The 16,089-nt window shown below is 45.6% G+C and overlaps 1 protein-coding gene across 1 annotated transcript; it reads right to left on the bottom strand.

Annotated features, from left to right (window-relative positions):
• Positions 1-1,348: 1,348 nt before the first annotated feature.
• LOC124053849 (shaker-related potassium channel tsha2-like) lies at positions 1,349-14,308 on the bottom strand. The gene is made up of 2 exons (XM_046379400.1): positions 9,511-14,308; positions 1,349-4,943 (listed from the first exon to the last, which is right to left on the bottom strand). The coding sequence occupies exon 1, from the start codon at positions 12,735-12,737 to the stop codon at positions 11,295-11,297; it is 1,443 nt and encodes a 480-aa protein (XP_046235356.1). The 5' UTR covers positions 12,738-14,308; the 3' UTR covers positions 1,349-4,943; positions 9,511-11,294.
• Between the last annotated feature and the right edge of the window lie 1,781 nt (positions 14,309-16,089).

The raw sequence follows: 16,089 nt of genomic DNA, 5'->3' as shown, positions 1-16,089 counted from the left end.
TTCCGTTACTAAGAGATGCTGTTGAAAGAACAGAAAAATGATGAATTTTAAAGACAAACATCAGCTTAGTTTTATGTTTAGTTCAGTTTATAAAACACAAAATTTAACAATAGAAGTTGCTGGGGATTTGTGTGCATATAAATGATTCCCAATATTTGAACTAATTTTAATAGGATAATATTTCCGTTTTATGTGACCTGATTTCAAATCCAGTTTTAATACAGTTACAGTTGCAGACAAAAGATTAGGTAGCTTAGCTTTAGTTCTCTTCATTGGTAATAACAGCACAGCTCACAGAGCAGCCAGACTGAACTAAAGTTAGTCAGTCAGCAGTTTACTCTCAGGAGCTACAGAGAAACAGATGAAGAATGACATTATTCTGAAACAGAAAATTCAGTGAAGGAAGCTGAAAGTGGACATGATTGCAAATATCCATCACTCATTTTTTCATGCATGTTTTTGTGGTGCCAAAACTATAAATCTTAGACAAATACTTGGATGAAACTCATTAGAACTCACTAAAACGTATTTACTCAGAAATTACTGGTTTACCAAAGTAAATATTATGGATATTTTTTAAACTTGTGGGAGGAAATTTGGAAATTAAATGCATCATAATTAAATAACCTTTTTTTATAAGTTAATTCACTTCAGCAGTCTTGGCCACTTTGAGCTTCCACAAGAGAAATTTCTTTTTCATTTTTCATTTTGTTTCCTCTCACAACACCAACCAGGAAGACTACTTACTGTACATTCAATACATTAATTTACAATATTTTATTTCTATGTGCAACCAGTTGATTGCATCCATATAGTTGAATAAATATACACTTTCTTCTTCTGTGGTACTTCAGATGAATTTGACAGGGTTAATAAATGAATCAGGTTATGATTAAGGCACTATTAACTTTATGCACAGATACGAACAACCAGACACATCACGTTTGCTGATGATACTGTACTTTTCATGCATTATTGCTTATTGATGAGTAACTGTGGTTACTGCATGTTTCTATGTGACATCTGCTGGTTTTCTCTTAGTATTCATCTTAACCTATAGAACATTTCACATCCAAACTTCACATTTCAGTTCTACGCTGTACACCCCTGCAGGCATGAACGTTGGTACAGTTTGCATGATAAAGAACAGTTTCTTTTTTCTAACAGAGAAATTCAAGGCTGTAGTTTGGTTTCAAAAGTGGGAGACACAACAAAGACCTAACTTAAAAGTAGCTCTTTTATGATTGCAAATCGTCACATGTAACCCGACATACACAATATGGACAAAAGTACTGGGCCAGACCTCTTTATTATTGAATTCAGATGTGGGACAGGGCTGTTTCTCAGGGTTTGGGCTCGGCCCCTGACTTCCAGTGAAGGGAAATCTTAATGCTTCAGCATACCAAGACATTTTGGACAATGCTATGCTTCCAACTTTGTGGCAACAGTTTGTTGAAGGCCCTTTTCTATTCCAGCATGACTGTGCCCCAGTGCACAAAGCAAAGCTCCATAAAGACATGGTTGGATGAGTTTGGTGTGGAAGAACTTGACTGGCCCACACGGAGTCCTGACCTCAACGCCATCCAACGCAAACCAGAACAGAGACCACAAGCAAGTGGAAGCTTCCACAACCGCAAAGGAGGGACAAACTCTTCTCCAATATCCATGCACTTAGAATGGGATGTCACCAAAGTCCCCATGGGTGTAATGGACAGGTATCCCTATATTTTTATCTATATAGTGTAGTATCAGCATTGTATTTTGTAGTTTGTTTGTTTTTTGTTTGTTTTGTTTTTTGTTTTTTTTTCAAGCTCATGAATTTATAGTGAATCACTGTGTTGCCCCAAACTGTTTGTGGCAGCAACGTCCCTTGAAACAACACCGTTATCTTTCAGCATTCAGCATTTGGAAGCACACAAAACATGAAAAACATTTAGATCACGAGTCTATGATTCCTTCTCTCTGACTGCTGGAAGCCACTGATGACGACATGAGAGTGAATGAAACTTGTGTTGTGGCTGCATTAGGCTGTGGCTGTTGGTTTCTGCCTTTGCTTTCCTCGAGGGACAACACTGGATGACTGAGGTACAGAGCACATATGTAGTTGTAGCAGTTGGCGACCAGTTCCATCTGTCCCTTCCTCTCCAGTAACCAATTCATAGGGGGACCACAGGGTGGATGAAATACAGATGTGATGGTGTTTCATCCCAGTGACAACATACACATTCACACACACCACAGGCACAAAGTTCAAACTCAGCCTTGCCTTGTGAACATATCTATGGCACACAAAAAGCCAGCAAGGAACAAAATGACACATCTGCATGTGCAGTCATCTGAAAACACATGAAGATCGATACTGATCAGGATCAAAGATTTATTTTATCAAAAATAGATCACAATTGAAGATTGTCAAAAAAAACATGGCAACAATAACTAGAAATTAAAAAAACTGAAAATAGAAACCAAAAAGCATTTTCTTGCACACTGAAGTTCCCAGAGCACAGTATCACTCACACTATTGCTTTGTGTTATTTTTGCATGAAAATGAATTTTGTGACGAACCTGAACTGAAGTCTGCAGTTGAAAATGAAGCATGAAAATGTCTTTCAAGACAACGGATGTTACATGTGGTGAATATCACGTGATTATGGTTAAATATCTGAACAGGTCATATGTTTGTCATAAGGACATTGCTGCACTCGTATGGGAAACGTTATCTTAATCTTGTTGCACATACTGTATGCAGAATACATTAATCATCATAACTAACGCCTGGTCACAGCTCATCAGTGCCTCCGTCAAACAGAAATCACCCTCGGCTGTTTTTATGTCTAAGCAAAGCAGAATTAACAAAGTGCAGAGTTGAGGCTGGCAGTTTGCTGAAGGTCTTCACAGAGTCGTACCAAAGTTGTCCGATGAGGATAGCAGTAAGTTCAATATTTTGGATGAGAAGCACCGAAAAAGGGTGCATTTAGCCAAGCTTAGCACAAAGGCTAGAAGCAGGAGAAAACTGTTAGCTTAGCCAAGAAAACAACCACAGTGTGTTGTGGGAATAAGAGTAAGACAGGACCTTTGGGATGCTAGCAGTTGTTGGTCAATTAGTAGCTTCAATGCTAACTACTCCTACACCACAATGTCTTGCTTTTACACTTTAAGGTCTATAAAAAATGTAACATAATAAGCAGACAGCTTATGAGTTTTTGGAAGGTGAATTTATACATGGCTAACAGTTTCCCTCTGTTTCTAGTCATTTTGCTAAGCTAGGCTAAAGGAGTCTTATTACACAGGTTAGCTACAAACAACCACCATAACATTAGACAATGTAGCTGCTTTCAGTGCCATGTTTAGGTTGTTTGAAGTTATCAGGAATTTTAAATTCAGGTTAGCAGTTTTCCCTTGCATCCTGCTTTTGTGCTAAGCTAAGCTAAACACTTATTGAAACTGTCTGTGAACTGGAGATTAAACTGACATCAGTCTTCTCGCCTATAAGAACATCAGAAGAACAAATTTTTTGATTTTTTATATAAATGTCACCAATTTTGTGTCTGAAATTTTGAGGCATTTAACCAGACTCCCAGGGTTATCGTTTGGATAGAAAACTGCATTTTAGATCATCAGCTGACAGAACATTTCCCTGCTAAACTCTTTTATGTTTTTAAGACAGGCTGACCAGCTCCATTTATTCCTGACAGGAAAACTCTGCAGTACGTTATTTCCCTTGAATCAACACTAAAGGCCAACTCTGCATATACTGTATATTTATCCCTAGTTCATATGGTTTGGTATGCATTTCTTCTAGGATCTTTACAATTTTTCTGACTCTAAGTTATTAGATGGCAGTTTATAGAGCATTCGGGTCAATTCAATTTCATCAGATAATTAAAGAAGCATCTAAAAACTGAATGTGGGTGTGATGACAGTGTTGGGCGACGGGGGACACCTGCGCCATGCAGGTGTTAAAGCTTCTGTCGTTGATGAGTGGACACTGAGGTAGATGTTATAGATATAACAGATATACAGCATTTTGATCAAACCTCAAACACAATCAGAAACATTCAAAATTATTCAAAAAAAATCAGATGTCAAATGTCTGCGATAAATGCATTTCAGCCGTCTTTTGTGAAATTTTCCACAAAAACATTCCTCTTATAGGGGCAGTTTTGTTCTTTTTGTAAAGTGTTTTTTTTTTTTTTTTTGGCAGGCAGACATTTTCATCCGAGCTGCCCACTGGAGCAAAAATGATCAAAAAGGAAATGACTAAAACACATTAGCAAAAATGTTAAAAAACTACAAAATAATTCACGAGGTTAACCGATTCCTCTCCATATAAAACATATACAGTATGGTACTTTAAAAAATAGAGATTTGGCGACTAACCCCACCAGTCGAACAGAATTACTTAATGAACTCGACATCGATGAGCTGTTGTTGTTGTTGTTGTTGTTCCCATATTACAGATTAGTGGTGCTGAGTTGAGCCGTCAACACAAAAGTCAAACTTGTTTCTTCTGTTTACATGCTCTACTTTCCAAGCATGCAATAATATGTTTTGGTTTGAATATGATATGCAATGTACAGACAGGACTTACAAGTTCTTTTTCTCTACAGCAGGAGGAGCAAACTTCCGAATAACATCTACTCATGAAGGTTTGGAGGACTCCGTGAGCCAGCAGACATCTTGTAAATACATGTAGCTGATGATTCAAGTAACGTTTGTCGTACCTCAGAGTCCTGCTGCAGCTCTGCTCTGTGCATAAGACAGACAGGATGTCCTCTTGTAATGGAAAGACATCTCAAAGCTCCACGTTTCCTGTGAGTGTTTTTATCCAGAGTTTTGTGGGGAAGAGGAGGTGCGGGCGAAGCAGGGATGTCGTCCTCTTCTGGTTTGACAAGGCGCAGTGAAGGGGAGGCAAGCTGGAGGAGCGGTTCATCGTTCTTCCCCTAGAAAACACAAAGAAGGAAATGTTGTTGTTCCATTACAAAGCAGATGCCACGACGGCGCACTAATCTGACACGGTGAGGCGTCCAATTGCACGCGTGCAGTAGCGGTTGGGCACTGGCATGAAGGCCTTTCAAACTCAACGCTGACTGAATGGAGACAGAGCGATACGCGTTAACAACGGAGTGGAGCATTTGACGCTAACTCGTTGAAGGAAAAGGCCCCGGTTTTTGGCTAAAGTAAGTAAGTTGACTCAGGTCAAATGACTTGAATCATTCAGTGTATAGTTACCAGTGACTGGAGGTCAAGAGGGTGGCTCAGACACAGGACCTTCCCATGTGGAGTCAAGCTCTTTTAATCAGAACCGTAATTTCTTTATTCTGCAAGTGGAAATACAAATCTACTGAGTGGGGCCAATCACAGTCATGATCTACCTGTCACATAAAGGATCAGGATCAGTCAACCAGACAGCCCCTGCACTCGCTCAGAGGATGAAGACGCCGCCGCCGCGACACTCTCGCATCAGGAACACGTATGAACACGTACACGCAGGAAACAAGGAATCACAATGGACTCAATCTGTGCACTGGAATCTATGCATATATTCCTCTGTTTTCCTTTCCCAGTCTCTCCATTCCTCACACACACACACACACACACACACTCCATCACCACAGTCACATGCAGAGGAAGCAGAGCCAAGGACAGCACGAACCAGCAGCCATCACTTCCTGTTTATCCTGTCCTGACCGTTCTCACAGAGAGCAGCCGAGCTGTTGGAACACAGCAGGTCGGAGCTAACGGCGCCGACCATCGGCGTCCACCAAACTGATGTTAAAGGGTCACTACGTGCGGACAACAGGACAGACTGTGGCGAATGTTTTTGCACAAAAAAGCCAGCTAAAAGTACACAGTGATGAATAATCAGGACCCAAAAAGACCCGCAGGATCTCTGGCCAACACTACAGTCCTGCACAGGCTGTGGCCTCACAGAAGTAATGACATGATGTGAAAGTCAACAGCCTGAGGCGTCCATCAGCGTCCACCATGTCAGACTAATCTGGGAAGGGGGCTAAATAAAAATGTTAAAATATGGGTCTATGGTGGGTTTCTGAGAGTTAACATTTGAATTAAGAAATCCTGCACACATAATATTGAATTTCTCCCACAATTTAGTCATTTCCACCTCTAAATTCCATTCGTTCTCTAGAATTAATCATTTATGTCTTCCACATGACGAAATCTCTCCCTCACTCTGTTGAGTAGAGTAGAACAGCACCACAGCTGTCCAACACACACACTATGTTAAACACAATTTCAGGGAATAAATAAGTAATCTGAGGAGGTGTACAGTCCACCTGTCCACAAGGTGAGTAAAGAAAATAATCTCTACCTCTCCTCCAACCAGCAGGAGGAGCTGTGACCAGCAGCCCTTCAGCTGTCAGGACGAATTTCTGCATGACAGGAAATGCTTCAAACTCCAGTCAGAAGTATCCTCTGTTGCTATGGTAACAGCCGTAACTGAAATTTTCATTCTCAGTCATTCTCAGCAGGTGAACCTCCACCTGCCTACACTGCGGAGACTTCCTGTCCCCGAATCGCAACAGTGATGTGTAGAGTGTGAGCCCGCCTCAGCCTCGTGTTGTGTGGATGTTGTGATCCTGTCACCATGGCGACCACAGCACAGCAGCTGCTGTCACTGACAGTTGAATGTTGTGCTGTTCAAGGTCTCGTGACTGTCGTTCATCGAGTGGAAGTGACACACGTGTCTTTAAATAACCGCGACCTTTGACCCAAATGCCGCGGCTCGACGACACCCAGCCAGCAGGTACAAGGTTACAGACTCAGTTTATTTTCAAATGTTTATGAATTAATCATCACACAGAGAAAGTGGAAATAAATCCTCATCTTTCCATCAGTGTGAAGTTTGAGGTTTGTGCACCAGGTGGAGACGTGATATAAAGTTCATTCTTTACTTCAGAAACAGAAGCGCTACTACATGCACTCTATGGCGACTCTTAGAGCTGAACTCAGATCAGCTGTCATTTCTCTGATTGAAAAGCTCCAAAAGAGCAGAGCGGACTTTCAGTTCACTTTGTTCCTGACGTTTCCTACGATCTGCTCCACCGTCCTCCCTCCGGCTTTACCTTCATGCTGCTGTTTTCGTCTGTGCCTGTTTGTCTTCCGTGAAGTGGAAAACAGAGAGGGTTGGGTGGAGGTTGGGTGGGGGTGGTGCCGGCGGTGTAACTCACTGCAGGCCACTTGAGGCTTCGGGACAGTGACAAAGACACTAACAATAGCTGTCAGAGTGTAACTCTGTCAGTGTCATCCAAGGGGAAACCTGTTTACCTCCGCCTGCATCAACCGCATATGTTCAGAGAGGACGTGGAGGAGGTGGAGGAGGAGGAGGAGGAGCAGGGGCTGACCTCACAGGAAGAGATTCTGACCAAAACCCCTCCCGGGGGACGCAGTCAGTCCACTGTGAGCAGTCATGTCTGATGCTGCGTTATGTAACGGTGACATGGTGGCTGTGTGCTTCATACGAGACACTCTGAACATGATTTATTTTCCTCCACATCACCTTCACACTATGACGGAGTCAAACAAACAAACAAACAAACAAACAAATAGGCCGACTGCTTCCTGTTGCACCACAAAGCAGTAAAACCCTCACAGAGGCCTCAGGGTTGGATTTCTACTGTGTGTGTGTGTGTGTGTGCGTGTGTGTGTGTGTGTGTGTGTGTGCGTGCATGCGTGTTGACAGCGGTGTGGATGAAGCTAATCAAGCTTACTTTCACCTGTGTCGGTCCTCGTTAGTCAGACAGGGAGCAGCTGGTCTGAGGAAGGTTAGAAAAGCCACGACGCAGAACAGTCCAGGACTCAGTGGACTCAACGCAGTCAAGTGTGTGTGGTTGTGTTTGTAAAGTGTTTTCTGGTGCTGCAGATTCTGTAACCCTGCTAACCTCTTCTCATTAGTCCTGACTGTGACTCTCACCTGCTGAGGTGCTTCATGTTCTCATGGCTAGTGACTGGTCTGGGATCAGCTGGCAGGTCTAACAGTTTATTGATGTAATCCAACAACACTCTGGTTGGTCTGCTTTGCTTTCACACACAAACAGATTCCTCATCTCAGTTTTCACATCAGCCTGAAGAACTAACTCTGAGTCACACCACCAAGACGAGGTCTGAAAGCACTTTAAGGGCTTTAGCTCAAACTATAGAAACACAGTCAGAAGTGCTCAGTTTTTACACAGGTAGGTGTGTCCACATACTTTTGGCTGTATAAAATACAGCAGTCAGAAAGTGAGTCTAAGGGTGTTTTCACGTTCAGTCCTCTTAAAGTGGACCAAAAAGTGAACCAACAGAAAAGCTACTCAGTTCTTTATGTTTTTACATTGTGAGTTCATTTGAAAGAGGGTCCAGATCTCTTTCTGGTCCTCCTCAGCTCTGGTGAGGCCTCGGTCCTCTTTCTGTTCACACCGTGGTTCCTCTGGAACTCCCAGACCTTTCCTGCTTTGCATTATGGGTGTCACTTGGAACAAGATGGCAGCTGCTACCTTTGCCTGATCCATGTTGCTGTGGTCTGTAGTTACACGAGCCCACAGACGTAAAGAAAGCCATAATAGAATTGTTCAGATTTCTTTTCGTCAGCCACGTTTCCATTTTGTTTTTGAGCACAGTGTCATGTGATGTGCCTACAGCAAGCCTAAAGGGCTAAAATACAGTGGAAAGAAGGGAGCTCATTTGGACGGCTGAAAGGGACCAAGTGTGAAAACATCCTAACTCTGCTGACTAGGGGAGTCCTTGGCCTCGCTGAGAGGACATTTTGGAGCACAATTAGGCCCCACAGCCAAAACAGGAAGTGTTTCATTCTGCAGAGTGTGAATAGAAAGGAGCTCTGTCTGTCTGTCTGTCTCTGTTCCAGCTGACAGGACGTATCTGAGCCCGCACACTGAGCTGAACATCCAGCTGTGGTGTCCTCTGACAGCTGCAGAGAGCTGCTGCCACCTGCAGGCTCACAGCTGTACTGCAGCTGTGTCACACACAGCAGTCACACTTGACTAGAAAATAAGGTCTAAAGGTGTTTGCACCTTCCTTAAAAATCATTTTGATCATCAAGTTCTTCAAGCTCAAAGCATTGAACTCTGATAAAGTTTTCATTAGCAGCTCAGCAGCAGCCAGCAGACAGACGTCAGTGTTTAGAGGCGAGTCTGGACTGCTGCTCTGTGTCTGCTGGATGTGAACCCTGTTTGCTCACAGCTTCATCATATCAACTTTAGCCGCTGATATCTCGTCCATGCTGGGTTTTCAACTTGATCTTTTTTGGTCTCCTGCCCCCTAGTGGCCAGCAGTTGATAAATGCAGCTTTAAATGAACTTATTTTCTTGTCACTTGCTTTAATGCAACCTTGAACGCAGCTTTAATTTGACCGAAAATGACAAAAACAGCTCTCACCTGAGACAGGTGACACTGAGACATGCACACACTGTGAGACCTCTCAGCCTAACACACTGAATAAACATGCTGAGATCCTGTACTGAGTTACCTTCATGTGCACACTGAACTCACCTCTCTGTGTGACTGTGGTGCTGAGAATCCGTTGGTCGCCGAGCTGAGGAGTCGTCCGCCCGTCCGTCTGTCTGTCTGCGTGTTGATGATTCAGCAGTTAAACTCCATCTTTCCTCCGTGCATCAATCCATCAGCTGATAATCCAACCAACAGGATGGCAAACATGTGACCTTCACTTTGGAAATTTCTGCTGGGGTCGTTTTTATTCCGTCAGTCTGGTGAAAATTCCCCATCAGATTTGGTTAAATGATTCGTCCCTGGAGTCTACACGAGGAAGGTGCTACAATGACTAGAGCTAACCATGGAAATAAACCCAGCAGGTGTGTTCGACTGCACAGTAAACTCTAGAGTTTCTAATCTAACAAGCATCAGGGAGAGTGCTGGAGTATTTGATCTGTTGAGGCTAATCAGTAAAAACTTTCTGAAGTTCAAAGGTCAGAGCTCGACTGACACGAGCAGGCCGATCACAGTGAGGTCAGTGTCAGCATTCAGTGTGGGGGCCAAAATAATACGCATTTTACAGGTTAGTGAATATCTAAAGCTGGAATTTAAATGCCAGTGAATGTGTGGAAGTGGAATATTCCATAACTGTCTGAAGGCAGGATGTGTATTTTACGTATTGATCTATTTTTTTATTTTAAGACTTAGTTTGTTGTTTAAAATATTTTATTAATTCCAGTGAGCTTTGATTTGAACATTTACTCCTGTCATTTTCAGTTTAAAAAAATCAAACACTAAAATATCCTGCTTCGGGACATTTTTTTTCTTGTTGTTATTGTCAGCTTATTTTAACTAGCAGATAATCAGAATAATGTCTGGTTTGGACCGTCTGCATGGATCGTATTGGTTGTGTGGCTCAGGTGCAGGACAGCAGGTCAAACATCCGGATGTTGGGTTCGTACGTCTGATTTCCTGCTCAAAGCCTGAATGTGTTAGCTTCAGCTGGTGAAATCAGACAACATGGAGGCTTCCACAACATGGTGGTTTTGTGGCCTCGCTGAGCCTCGTCTCCACAGCTTCAGCATCCTTTCACTCCTGTGGCAGACAATACAGAAAAGTCTGGACGGTTGCTATAGAAACTGCATCCAGTGAAGAGATGCAGGGCCCCGTTTCATCCACAAGGGGACGCTCTGGGTTCGGAAAAAGCTGCTCCTGATTTCATAATACTTTTCCAAAGAGGCTGCCGTGGAGGATTTAACCCCCTGAAGCCTGAAACAGTGAAATCTGCATGTCAACAACAGGGTGCGTGATTTTCGTCTCGCTCTGAAGCCTGCTTTTAGAGCAGAGGCTCAAATAAGCTCTGGCATCGTTTCATTTTAGGATCATTGAGTCTGCTGAACGTCATGTGATCCATCACTGCGCTCCATCCAGCCTGAATGGAAAATACATGAGGGTGAAATAACAGGTGTGTGTGTGAGATCATAATAAAAAGAGCCACCACGTGCCCCCTGCATCACTCTGTAAATTTAGATTCCATTGGTCCTGCGTCGTGTGTCTTCTTCAGGTGGACAGAAAAGCGAATGTAAACTTTAAACCTGCATTAACGTGTGTGTCAGTTCCGTTTTTACTAAGAGAAACATGAACATTAAAGTGCTACAGCTGGCTACAGGCTGATCGCTGCTAAACTTCGGCCTTCCCCCCGCTCGTGGCGCGTAATGGAAGACTGTTTCAGGGGGAGAAAAGGTGACTTCTTTAGAGTCCATCCGTGACTTTAATGAATCCCGTTGATGAAATAAGGAGCTCGCCAGTCTAAACTCAAACCAGAGCGCAGGTCTAACTTTGGCTCAAACGTCGGTGAGCTTCCCGGTGTAGGCTTTGTGCGGACTGCAGTTGGTGTACTTGATGGAGTCCGCGTCGTCGCTGTCCAGGTAGTCGGACTTGGACAGGGACGGCTTGCTGTCGCTCTTCTTGAACTCTCCAAACGGCGGCTGCTGCTGGCCGCAGGTCACGTGCGTGTACTGGAACTGCTCCTCGTGCTCGGTCTCCCGGTGGTAGAAGTAGTTGAAGTTGGAGACGATGACGGGCACCGGCAGCGCGATGGTTAACACTCCGGCGATGGCGCACAGAGAGCCCACGATTTTACCCCCGATGGTGACGGGGCACATGTCCCCGTAGCCCACTGTGGTCATAGACACCACAGCCCACCAGAACGCGTCCGGGATGCTGCTGAAGCCCGACTCCGGGTCGTCCGTCTCCGCGAAGTACACCGCGCTGGAGAAAAGGATGACTCCGATGAAGAGGAAGAATATAAGCAGTCCCAGCTCCCTCATGCTGGCCTGCAGGGTCTTCCCGAGGATCTGGAGACCTTTGGAGTGCCTGGAGAGCTTGAAGATCCGGAAGACCCGGACCAGGCGGATGACCCTGAGGATGGCCAGGGACATGGCCTGCTGTCCGTTCCCCTGGTGCTCCGCCAGCTCCAGTCCCAGAGTGATGAAGTAGGGCATGATGGCCACGATATCGATGGTGTTCATGATGTTCTTAAAGAAAGCGGGCTTGCTCGGGCAGGCGAGGAACCTGACTAGCAGCTCGAACGAGAACCAGATAATGCAGAGCGTCTCCACGATGAAAAACGGGTCTGTGAACGGGTTTGGCTTCTTTGCGTGCGCGGTTCCGTTCACCACCAGCCGCTCGTCAAACGTTCTGGCTTCCTCCCTGAACTCGGGCAAAGTCTCCAAGCAGAAGATCACGATGGAGATGAGAATAACCAGCACGGAAACTATGGCGATCCCCCTGGCGGGTCCCGAGCTCTCCGGGTACTCGAACAGGAGCCAAACCTGTCGCTGGAACTCGTTCTCAGGCAGCGGGCGCTCTTCCTCCTTAATAAAGCCCTCATCCTCCTTAAAATTCTCGATCACCTCCTCCCCCAGTTCGTAGAATTTAATCTCCTCCATGAAAATGTCCACGGGCACGTTGACGGGTCTCCGGAGTCTGCCCCCGGACTGGTAGTAGTAGAGGATGGCATCGAAGCTGGGTCTGTTCCTGTCGAAGAAATACTCGTTCCTCAGCGGGTCGAAGAAGCGCATCCTCTTGCGCGGGTCCCCCAGCAGGGTGCAGGGGAACTGGGCGAGCGTCTTCAGCTGCGTCTCGAAGCGCAGCCCGGAGATGTTGATGACCACCCGCTCGCAGCACTCCTGGTTCTCGACTCTCTCTGGGTCGTACACATCCTGGGCTGACAGCGCGGCCAGTGCCACAGTCTCGTCCAGGTTCTCTCCGGGCACCACTGTCATGTTTCCCCCCCAGACAAGGGCGACGCTTCCCGCTCCTCAGTCCTCTCTGTTCCCCCTCCGACGCCCCGGCGCGTTTTGGAAACGAGCTGAGCGTCTCGGCACGTCTCTCTCTCTCTGCTGGTGTGTCGGCGTCACGTCTGCGGGTGAGCTGGTTCCGCTGGCATTTTTGTGGCCCCCACCTCCACCACCTCCACCACGCTCACCTTTCCGGTCCACGCGCTGCTGTAGTCTGGACTGTCGGCTCGGCTGTCACATTCGCTGCATCTTAAGCAGGCTTTGCCCTCCCCGATCTGACGTGTGTGCGCACGCTCTCTCACTGGGGGGGCAATAAAAACACACATGCACGCACATATGCTCATAATGAACGTGATCCAGCTACTCAGGAACAAACACGCACACAATTCAGTCGATTTCAGCAGGAAATCTCAGCGATTTGGTGACTTTGCGTGCACACAAAGTGTCGTGCGTAATGAACCTGTTGTCTCCATGAGTCTCAAGGTTATCACTTGAGCTGTTGCTCATGGTGATGTGATATTTTCAAATATGAACGCGTATTTATGAATGGAAGCAGTTTAATGGCGTACATGCGCGTTTGGAAAGAAATTTCATGCAAAAACATGCGATTTTCATGCAAAGGGGGGAAAAACGTCTTTTCCCATTCATGATTTGATCCTACATGAATACCTGTGGCTCAGGGTTTTGTCTTCCTCCGTCTACACATCGTTTCATCCCCAAGAGACACACGCATGAAGGGCACGGACACACTAAAGAGGCTCTGCAGTGTCACGCCGCAGCGTTTCCCACAGCAGCCCTGAGCGCTGCCGAGCTGCTCCACAAGTTGGGCACGACGTGTGAGATGTGCCGTGTTGGTGCTGTGCTGCAGCCGTGACAGGCGAGGCGCACAAAGAGCTTTGTTTTCCTATGAAATAAGGAGAGAGTCGGTTTCAGACTGTGGAAGGTAAACACTGTGCCACTGCGCTGTGCAACAAGTAAAGGGGATTCAAAAAGGAAATGTGCAAGATGGAAAGAAGGGAGAGTTTCTGGGCTGCAGCTCAAAGCAGTGACGTGTTTTCCTAAAATAGCTGAATTTCTCCCAGGGCCGCAGGAAAAGTTTCTGTTCCCATGGAATGACCCGCGGGAGCTGCAGGGGGAAAGTGAAAAAACGACATGACACGAAAAGGAAAAAACAGATTTGCATCCTCCAGCCTGGAAGACAGAGTGAGAGTCACAACTGGTGAACAGGAGGTTTCATCGTGAACACTGAAGGAAAACTAACTGACGTCAGCCAACGGCTCAAAGTTTTATGGAAGTGATAATACTGTGAGAAAGACCACATTAAATCTGTCTGCATGACCTTCATCAGCTTCACGCCTCTCCACAAAAACAAAGCGTCAAAAGAGGCTGCCAATAAAATCAGTTTCAATGCACATAAACGTTCAGAAAGTCTGTACAATGAGGAGGGGGATTTCCCAAAGAGAAAAGAGAAGCTCAGGCTTAGTTTGGGTGGAATATCAAAGTCTGACTTAATATGAGAACTAATAAACCAGCATGAGGGTGAGGAGATAATGACTGAAGTGTCATTTGTGGGCGAACTGTTGCTGATAAACATTTCAACAGTTTTCAGGTCTGGTCACTCATCCTGTGGGATTATCATCCAATCAGAAGGCTGCGGCAGCAGTGAAAGGACCTGAACTCTGAACGATGAAAACATGTCTGCTCCGCACCCTGATGGTCTGACTCAGGCTGAAATCCTGACTTCAGCTGCCTGAAGGCAAACTCTGCAGTCTGCCACCACCTCATTTCCTGTATCCCGTGAACTCATCACCTGTAGCGCACACACACACACACAGCAGCTGCTGGCTTGGTACTCGTGTCCACATGCTGCCTTAATGTGACTGTGGTTCTCTCGTGGATTCTCTTCCTTCGGTTTCCTGCTGGACGAAACATCCATGATGTCGCGACGAGGTCACCCCACGCATTCGCATGTCACAGTCAGACCTTAAAGGTCGCAATCTGACAAAAGTCTGCTTTCAAAAGATCATCAGTTAAAGGGCAGGTGGGGAGTTTTATTTGCAGGCAGAAGTGATGTGATTTCAGAGCAACGTGAGGACACAAACACTTCATGTGGTTTTCAGTAACGTGTTTGTACACATTTAACATATCAGACAGACTTTTCAGAGTCTGTAAATCTGCAAAACGTTCTGATCGATGAATTCATTTCTACTCCCGCAGTCTGGTGGTAAACTGAGGTCACCCAGATCGGTTTGTGTGTGCGTGTGTGTGTGTGTGTGTGTGTGTGTGTGTGTGTGTGTGTGTGCCACACATGCCCCTGAGACAGAGGCAGCTGTCAGCTTTCTATGAAAATGTAGCACAAATTGTTGCTGAAACACTGCAGGTACTACATCACCCATAAGCCTTTGCTGCTTTTGCTATGGAGAAGAAGCCAGTCTGATCTGAGGTCTGAATCAACACCCATCGCCACGGTTACCATGCCCGTCCAAACTGATCCACAATCAGAAAAGTCACCTGTAAAGTTTAATCTTTACCTTCAAGGTGAAGAGAATCTGAAGCTCTGTGACTGGATGTTTGCTGGTGAGATGCATGCTGGGAGTCGTAGTTTTCTGCTTCACTTCTACTGTCAAAGGACCAGACATGAACATCTGTTGCACTGAAGATTCAGCTGAAGTTGTCCACGAGAACATGACCTGCTGCACGACTCCACGTGTGAGGCCATGTGACGCGTCCTCAGGCTCTGGTTGGACTGTTTGGTTCACTGGGAGCTGACATGTGGGCACCACTGGGATGAACTGGTTGCCATTAACCACCAACTGTTACACTCCGTCATCCACTTTAAACACGCACGCCGTGTGAGCAGGGCTTTTCCCACCCTCTGAAGCTCCTCGCTGTCATCATAACTGATGTTAGTGAACGTCACTACGGTCCTGGAGAACTTACAAGAATCTGACATGAAAAATGGCTGAAGAGGCCGCCGGGTCGCTCTCAGTGAGAACGTGTCTCGAAGAGTCTGACGAAGGCCAGCGGCGTGTTGGCTGTTATGTAAGATCCTCAGTTTAGCTTTATTTGGCTGATTTTAGCGGGACGCTCACGAGACATCAGCACCCATCTGTCCTCACAGGGTACATCAGCTGATATCCTGTTTCCTTTGCCGTCATCAGATGTCATGTGCAGACTCAAACCAACAGTGAAAGGACCTCCAAGCTCACCTGGACCAGCTGGAGTGTGTTTGACTGTTCCATATCAATAACTGATCACCTGTGATCGCATCCCAGCAGTCTTGTTTTCAGTCGCTTTTAAAATGTGTAGTTTTCCGCTGTGAAACCTTTACCCCACA

Source organism: Scatophagus argus, chromosome 22 (genome assembly GCF_020382885.2).
Source record: "Scatophagus argus isolate fScaArg1 chromosome 22, fScaArg1.pri, whole genome shotgun sequence".
Taxonomy (NCBI): domain Eukaryota; kingdom Metazoa; phylum Chordata; class Actinopteri; family Scatophagidae; genus Scatophagus; species Scatophagus argus.
The sequence above is the reverse complement of the archived record's forward strand: the minus strand, read 5'-3'. Positions and strand labels throughout refer to the sequence as shown.

Excerpts from the sequence above, each read along its gene's own strand:
- LOC124053849 (XM_046379400.1), bottom strand. The coding sequence starts at position 12,737 with ATGACAGTGGTGCCCGGAGAGAACCTGGACGAGACTGTGGCACTGGCC.